The 8,511-nt window shown below is 41.7% G+C and overlaps 1 protein-coding gene across 1 annotated transcript; it reads left to right on the top strand.

The window, feature by feature from the left end:
* Window positions 1-217: 217 nt before the first annotated feature.
* On the top strand, window positions 218-4,506 carry IL6 (interleukin 6). Its single transcript, XM_025993345.2, has 5 exons — window positions 218-332; window positions 497-672; window positions 1,767-1,880; window positions 2,577-2,723; window positions 3,920-4,506. The coding sequence occupies exons 1-5, from the start codon at window positions 227-229 to the stop codon at window positions 4,085-4,087; spliced, it is 711 nt and encodes a 236-aa protein (XP_025849130.2). The 5' UTR covers window positions 218-226; the 3' UTR covers window positions 4,088-4,506.
* Window positions 4,507-8,511: the final 4,005 nt, after the last annotated feature.

The following is an 8,511-nucleotide window of genomic DNA, read 5'->3' on the forward strand; positions in this document are numbered from 1 at the left end:
GTAAAGGAAGAGAGTGATCCTGCTTCTTAGCACTAGCCTTCGTAATGACCTAAGCGGCACTTCTTCCCCCCCGGTTGTGATTCCTGTGATGCTAAAGGACGTCACATTGCACAATCTTAATAAGGTTTCCAATCAGCCCCACCCGCCCTGGCCCCACCCCCAACAAAGATTTATCAAAGTGGGTTTTTCCCGAGTCTCAATATTAGAGTCTCAACCCCCAATAAATATGAGACTGGAGATGTCTGAGGCTCATTCTGCCCTCGAGCCCACCAGGAACGAAAGAGAGCTCCATCTGCCCTCCAGGACCCCAGCTATGAACTCCCTCTCCACAAGTAAGTGAAGGAAATCCCTAGCCCTAGCCTGCTTGGCAGCCGGGCCTGACTGAGGGAGGGGTGTGTGTCCGCTGGGAGGGCTGGCTGGCGGCCAGCAGCCAGGAGCACAGCTCCCCCAGCTGTTCAGTCGGCTCACTGGCTGCTCTCCCTTGCCTCCGGCACAGGCGCCTTCTCCCTGGGGCTGCTCCTGGTGATGGCTACTGCTTTCCCTACCCCGGGACCCCTGGCAGGAGATTCCAAGGATGATGCCACTTCAATTAGTCTACCACTCACCTCTGCAAACAAAGTGGAAGAACTCATTAAGTACATCCTCGGCAAAATCTCTGCACTGAGAAAGGAGGTGGGTAGGCTCAAATGAGGGTGATAAAGGGCCTGTGTGGGCATTCATCTCCTGGCCCCTGGATGTGGACCAGGGCTTCTGCACTGGGAGGTCTTTGCTAGATTCCGGGGCAGTTCAGATTTCAGGCCACAGAAATCTGAACAGACAGGGCCAGACTGTCTGTTGTACTTCTTTTCTACTGCTGGTCTCAGGGAGCTCCTTTCCCTCCTGGAAAATACACAGTGGGGCTGAAATCCATGCCCCCTGGCCCATTCCCAGCTCCATACTTGGCATGAGCTGGGCGGCACTGACTCTCAGGACTTCCTTTTCCCTAGCCAAAAAATAAGGTCTATCAATCTTCTTTGTGTCTTTTGGACTTTGGAAGGGTTAGCAAATTGCCACCTGAAATAAATGGTGAGCTTCTCAGGACATTCACAGGACTTTTAGGTTATGGAGGTTCAGTGGTTAGGGACTCCCCAGAGTCATCCCAGATGCGTATCTGATAGCCTACCGAAGTGGCAAAGTCATGGGTAGGTTAAAGCAGCTCCAAAGTTTTAAAGGTAGTTTTAAGGTAGTTTGGCTCTGTTTGGTGGAAAGGAGAGAACATAGGAGAGAGTTCTGGGAACCCTGAACCAGCTTTGTGATTTTTGGCAAATTCCCTACCATCTCTGGGCTCCCCTCTGTAAAACTGTGGAATTGGGCTAGATGATCTCATAGGTCCTTCTAGCTGGAACATGATATAGTTCAAATTATATTCACCTAGTTATCATCAAAAATGCTGTCATTTATCAAGTACCTACTATGTGCCACATACTTTATGTAAATATTATGTCTCATCTTCACAAAAAAAACTTACAAGGAAGGAGTTTCATTGAAGAGATATTTGAAGAGATAGGGACACCAAGACTGAGGAGAAGTAACAAGTGTGAAGTCTTGATGAGCCCAGAATTGAACCCAAGTGTGCCCATCTTCACTAGACCATGCTTGCCTAGGTGTTAATGTGCCGTGACTTCATTTTCTTAGAGAACCTTGAGTCCTGGTAAAACATGACTTGGCCCCCTAGTGGTGTTTGTTTTAGGGGCACTTATGTGATAACTGCTGGTATTCCTTCCCAGATGTGTGACAAGTTTAACAAGTGTGAAGACAGCAAGGAGGCACTGGCAGAAAATAACCTACATCTTCCCATACTGGAGGGAAAAGATGGATGCTTCCAATCTGGGTTCAATCAGGTATGAACACATAACACTCACTTTTAGCTATTCCTTAGTCAAAAGTTTTCCCTTTTACCTGCGGTATCTGTATGCATATAGACCAAGGCAGACAACAAAGAAGGGGATAAATGTACATTTCATGAGGAGGCCAACTTAAATCTCTCTAAAGGCAACTGATTTTGGAATGGCATGGTTAGAGGATAGCCCCTCTGTGTTGGGATTTTCACACCTGCAAATGTTAGAAACCCCAGCAGGTTCAACTAATTCATCCTGAACAATGAATTCTCTTCCTAAGGCTGCCCTTAGCGGGATCCAGGTCTGCCCTCCCTGGAGAGGTCATTCTCTCCACCCTTCTCCCTTCAGACAGTGGGATATCCTGAACTGACTTCTGATTAGTCCACAAAAGGAGGTTTCAGCCCAATATTGACAAGGGCAAGAGTATAGCCAGAAAGAAGAGTATTAAGGAGAGAATCAGAGAAGGACTTCCTCTTCCAGCATCTATCAGGCTTTGGGTAAAACTGATTAAATGATATCTCTGTCCAGATAGTTAAAATGAGGCAGCTGATGCTGTCTGACATCTCAAAATATGATGCTCGAAGTATTTGAACTTCCCTGGAGGGGCAGAGGGAGAAGTTGCTGAATTATAGCAATTTTAACTTTTAAAATGGATTCTGTCTTCCTAGCAATAATCAATTTCCCTATCTTTCCTCTTAGGAGACCTGCTTGACAAGAATCACTACCGGTCTTATGGAGTTTCAGCTACACCTGAATATCCTCCAGAACAACTATGAGGGTGATAAGGAAAATGCCCAGTCTGTGCACATGAGTACCAAGATCCTGGTCCAGATGCTAAAGAGCAAGGTAAGCATTTCCTTGTGCCCTCCCTTGATATGAGGAAGACAGGCTCAAAGACCAGAGCCTAGACAACTTGGAGATGCAAAGCCAATTCAAAAGAGATGGCCACACGTAGAGGAAAGGAGGAAAGGATCTAAGAAATATTTCCTGATAAAATCTTTTTTTTTTCCTTTTGGCTCTCTTCTGCAAAAGAACATCAACAATTATGCTTAAAACTATATTAAATGATTTTAACAACAACATCTACTAGAGCAGCTTAAGAAATAGGAAAAAAATCTATAGAGGCAGAAGGAAGCACATCCAATCCTGCTCAGTGATCCATAACAAAGAACAGAGGGAACAAAAATTATTTTAATTATTACCAACTGATATTCTTGTCATTGTGGTAGCTTCAACTCTTTCCCCTTACTTTTTGCCAGAAGAGTCAATACTGAGAAACGGTGAAAGGCTAGAACAGCAGGTACCAAAAGCTTTGAGCACTGCCAGCTAGCCATTCAAATGCCACAGAATGGAGGCTTGAGGGTACAGTGGGTGGATGTGTCAAACATAACACAGTGAGAAGGGCCCTAGATGGAGAAGCAGGCACTTGGGTATTGATACTTCCACTCACTACCTTTTCTAGCTGTTTCCCTTAAACCACTGCTTCTCCCACTTTAAAATGCATACCAAACCCCTGGGGATCTTGTCACAGTGTTAGAGTCTGATCTAGCAGGTCTGGAGTGAGACCTGAGATTTGCATCTCTCACAAGCTCCAGGTAATGCCAATCCTGCAGTGCACGAGAAGCACACTTTGGAGGTGCAAGGCCTCCCACAACTATCTAGACTCATGTCAGTGGGTTTGTGGAAAGGTATTTCCTGGTCCTCCTTACACCATTAGATCCTCAGGTCCAACTGGATGGGCTATGTGCCACACTATTTAGCATAAGGGAAGACAAGATACCGTGGCTGCCCTCAAGATGTTCATGGTCTAACAGAGATAGAGCAGTGAAGGGTGATTAGAATTCAGTTGCCATGAAAAGGCTTCACGTAGGGTGGGCTCTGAGGAGAGGTACCTCACCCTACCTGGGTGAATCGGGGCAGACAGCCCCAAGTAGTCTCCTTCATCCCAAATTTGAATGTCTTCCCTCAGCCCTGAGCACCCCTCCACTGCAAAGAATTTGCTCAATATTTAAATAGTTCTTTTTGCTTCCTTTTCCTTTCAGGTAAAGAATCAGGATGAAGTGACCACTCCGGACCCAACCACAGACGCCACCCTGCAGGCTATCTTGCAGTCGCAGAATGAGTGGCTGAAGCACACAACAATTCACCTCATCCTGCGGAGTCTGGAGGATTTCCTGCAGTTCAGCCTGAGGGCTGTTCGGATAATGTAGCCTGGGCATCTAAGATTGCTGTAGTTCATGGGCATTCCTTTCTCCAGTCAGAAACCTGTGCAGTGGGCACAAAACTTATGTTGTTCTCTGTGAGGAACTAAAAGTATGAGCGTTAGGACACTATTTTAATTATTTTTAATTTATTGATATTTAAATATGTGATATTGAGTTAATTTATATAAGTAATAGATATTTATATTTTTTATGAAGTGCCACTTGAAATATTTTATGTATTCATTTTGAAAAAGTTAACGTAAAATGCTATGCGGCTTGAATATCCTCGATGTTTCGGAGCCAGGTCATTTCTTGGAATGTGTAGGTTTACCTCAAATACATGGCTAACTTATGCATATTTTTAAAAGAAATATTTATACTGTGTTTATATAATGTTTAAATTGTTTTTATACCAATAAACACCTTTTTAAAAAAAAAAATCAGCAGCTAAGCCTCTATGTGTCCTGTGAAGCTTAATATGAACAAATTTCTGTCATGAGCACCACTACCAGCCAGAAAGAGCTACAGTCACCTGGAGAAAGGTAGAAAGGAGCACCTCCTGCATGGCGGGCACGTGCTGTATATGCTACATCTATGATGCTCAATCCCAGCCCTTGTACACACTTTTATGGACGTAGGAGAAGGGACTTCCCAAAGTCACCCAGCTAAAAGGTAAGGCACAGATTTTAAATCCAGGTCTAATTGCCTCCGGGCATCCTACTCTTAACCTTTAGGGTCCCACAGCTTCCCAGGGAACATTTTCAAAGATGTAGAAAATCCCAAGACATGTTAATATAGGGAATGCATGTAAAGATGCAATCAAAAGCCTTTGAAATGACAACCACTGTGTAAGACCTAGCAGTGTGCACTTCCAAACATTAACTAAAAGTTCTATCTCCCCGCTCTGGGTTCCTTAAACATTACACCTCTCTGCCTATCAAAGCACCTACCACATTGTGTAGTCTAGGTCTTGTTAGAGGAGGCTATAAAGGTCTTGCCAGTGTAAGTCATGTACCATCAAACATCAGGACATGACATTTTCTCTGCTAGATTTAAAAACGTCTTAAAACTGATGGGTTTTTCTTTCCAGCCAGGCTTCTTTCTTCAAGAAGGCAGACCATTGTGTTTATCTTTGCATCCTGAGCCCATGGCTCAGAACTTGAACATAGGAGGCCCCAATAAACATTTGTTAAATGAAGAAACCATACACAGGTGATCAAACTCTAAGACATCTCAATTTGGGGGGACATGAACTATTGGTCAATGAGTGGAGAAATTATAAGTACGGTGTCCTTATGTACCTTCACTTTCAAGAAAAAAATGCAAGAATTTGGAAGAAATAGTCTAAGAACTTCTAGAACAGGCAATGAATAGTCAGGATGTATATATCTACATCCATTTCCTTTCCCACCAGCAGTATTCTTCATAGTAAGAGAGGAAATCTGAGTAATTGCACCAGAGCCCCTCTATCCCATCTCAAGGTTGTGCTGGGAATTTAGTAAAGATTCCCCCTTTTCAGCCCCAGCAGTATGAAGATTCTGTCTTCTAATAAAGCTTTCCTCACTCTGGCTACCATATACTTCTTCCTCCATGAGAAGAATCTGCTGAGCAAGGAAAGGTCCATAGAGGCAAGAGCTGAGAGGGGCCAAGCAAGCAGGACAAACCAGGAATGCCTGGGTGGTTAAGTGTCTGCCTTCAGCTCAGGTCATAATCCCAGGGTCCTGGGAGGGAGCCTGCATCTGGCTCCCTGCTCAGCAGGGAGTCTGCTTCTCCATCTCCCTCTGCCTCTTTCCTGACTTGTGCTCTCTCTCTCTTTCTCACTTACTCTCCCTCTCTCAAATAAATAAAATCTTAAAACAAAAAGGATAAACCAACTCACATGCTCTAAGAATAGACTATTAATAATGATAATAGCAATATAAGCATCATTAAGTACTTACCATGTGCCACACATGGTTCAATGTATGTATTACTTCAGACACATTTATTAACCAAAGGAGCAGGAAGTCTAAGCAACTTGTGTAAAATCACAAAGTGTGTAAATTCCATAGCACACTTCCTGTTATCCTTTCAAATCTGTTCTCCACTTCTTCAGAGTAATAGAGTTTGAATTGGACCTGTGGTTCCCCATCTAGAGGCTCATTTCCCATTCTCTTTTGCAGGTAGGTAGGACTATGCTGGAAAAAAAATAGCTCATTAGAAAAGTCTGCTTGTAAGCTTAGCCCTTAACTGGCATCTGGCAACTTGACTGGCAAATACTTACCTACATCAATCTAAAACTTTCCTCAATGGTAAGAGTGCCTAAACTGTACAAACCATTCATATTAATGACCTGCTTTCCTTCTCAGAATATGAAATTTTAATTTGTGCAAAGCAGAGGATGTTCCACTAAAAACTATGGGCATGGAGTTGCTAGTGAATTTCCCTGGTAGACAGGTGTTATCACAACTTGTTGCTGGAGGAATTAAGTGCATCCTGTGTGACTCCCCTGGAAGAAGATTCTTGTAAGTTTGTGCCTGATTTCCTCCAGAATTCAACCCATGTGTCTCTTCCTTTTGCTGAGTTGCACCTCATCCTTTTGCTGTAATAAATCATAGCCATGTGTATGAGTCCTGTGACTCATTTACACTGAGTCCTGTGAGCCCTCCCTAGTAAATCACTGAAGCTGAGGGTGGTGCTGGGAACCCCCAACAGAGTGGCTAAGTTTTCATCAATGAAACGTGAGTAGAATTGATGTAATTTTACTCTCACTTGCCAAAAAAGATATTACTTGCCCTTCATTTCTAATGTTTCACCTTTCTGTGGATTAGAAACAAATGTTGTGAATCAGCTTCAATCACGCCGAACAGAGTAATACTCATACATTCATTGTCCAATGTGGTAGACAGTAACCACCAGTGTGCATTTAATTTTAATTTTCAATTCACTAAAATTATGTAAAATTTAAAATTAAGTCCTCCAATTTCACACATGCTAGGGGTTATCATATTGGGCAATGCGAATACATTTCCATCATTGCAGACATTTCTACTGGACAACCCTGCCTTAGAAATTAGTGCAGCAAAGAGATGAATGGAACCATGATCACTAAATGACCTCATGGAGTTGAATAAGCCAATAAGTAATTGGTGGTCCACCACCCTGGACCACCAATTACTGGACTGTTATATGATAAGGAAACATACTTCTATCTTATTTAAGCAACCATATTTGAGGATATCCTTGTTAAAGCAGCTTACCCTGTACTCTAACATAGCTCATGATTTATTCTTAACCAAAGATGAAAAACATGCATGAAGCAAAGTAACTGTGTAGGACAGGAGCAGATTCAGAATATCTAAGTAGCACAGCTTCCCTTAGTACCCAGGTCTTTAATCAGGGAACATGCCAGTTGGTAACATTGTCCGTATGGGCAGAGTCTAAATCCCAAAAGCTCAATTCTTGCTCTTTCATGCCCTTTTGTATTATCATTCAGGAAGAATTTACACAAACAATCCATGTAGTTCCTTCTAATTTAAGCATTTGGTGCTATACATTTCCTTGTCAGTGCTGCTATAGTTTGTTTCACAAAGTTTCATATACTGTATTTCCATTTTCACTCAGTTCAGTATATTTTTTTATTTCTCTTGAGACTTCTTTGACTCATGGATTATTCAGATAATTTTTAAATCATCTCTCTGATACCCATTTCTAATTTGATTACATTGTGCTCAGAGAACATACTTTATATTATTTCAATTCTTTAAAATATGTTGAGGTTTGTTTTATGGCCCAGGATATGGTCTATCTTGGTATGTCCCATGGCTTCTTGAAAATAATATATATTCTGTTGCTGTTAGGTGAAGTGTTTTATATGTCAGTTAGCACCTGTTAGTTGAATTCTTCTATCTTTGACTTTCTCTCTACTTGTTCTATTGACTGTTGAAAGGAGTACTGATGTTGCCAACTAGAATTGTGAATTTGTCTATTTTTCCTTTTAGTTTACTTAGTTTTTGCTTCATATATTTTGCAGTTCTGTGATACAGTGAACACAGAGTTGGGATTACTAGGTTTTCCTCGTAGCTTGGCCCTTTTATTATTATGTAATAATTCTGCTTTGGTAATTTTCTTTGCTCTAAGTCTGCTTTATCTGCTATTAATACACCTACTTCTGCTCTCTTTTGTTTAAGATATGCATGGTATATATTTTTCCATCCTTTTACTTTTAACCTACATACATCATTTGAACTACTTGAAGTGAGTTTCTTGTTTGGGTCATATTTTAAAAAACACAGTGTGAATCTCTGTCTTTAATTGGTATGTTTAAATCATTTATATTTAATGTAATTGTTGATACATTAAGCCTCAAATCTGCCATTTTATTTTTTACTTTGTGTTTGCTCTCTATTTTCTTTTTCTTGTCTTCCAGTAGTTACTTGAACATTTTTAGA

This window comes from Vulpes vulpes, chromosome 7, assembly GCF_048418805.1.
Source record: "Vulpes vulpes isolate BD-2025 chromosome 7, VulVul3, whole genome shotgun sequence".
In the NCBI taxonomy this organism is placed as follows: domain Eukaryota; kingdom Metazoa; phylum Chordata; class Mammalia; order Carnivora; family Canidae; genus Vulpes; species Vulpes vulpes.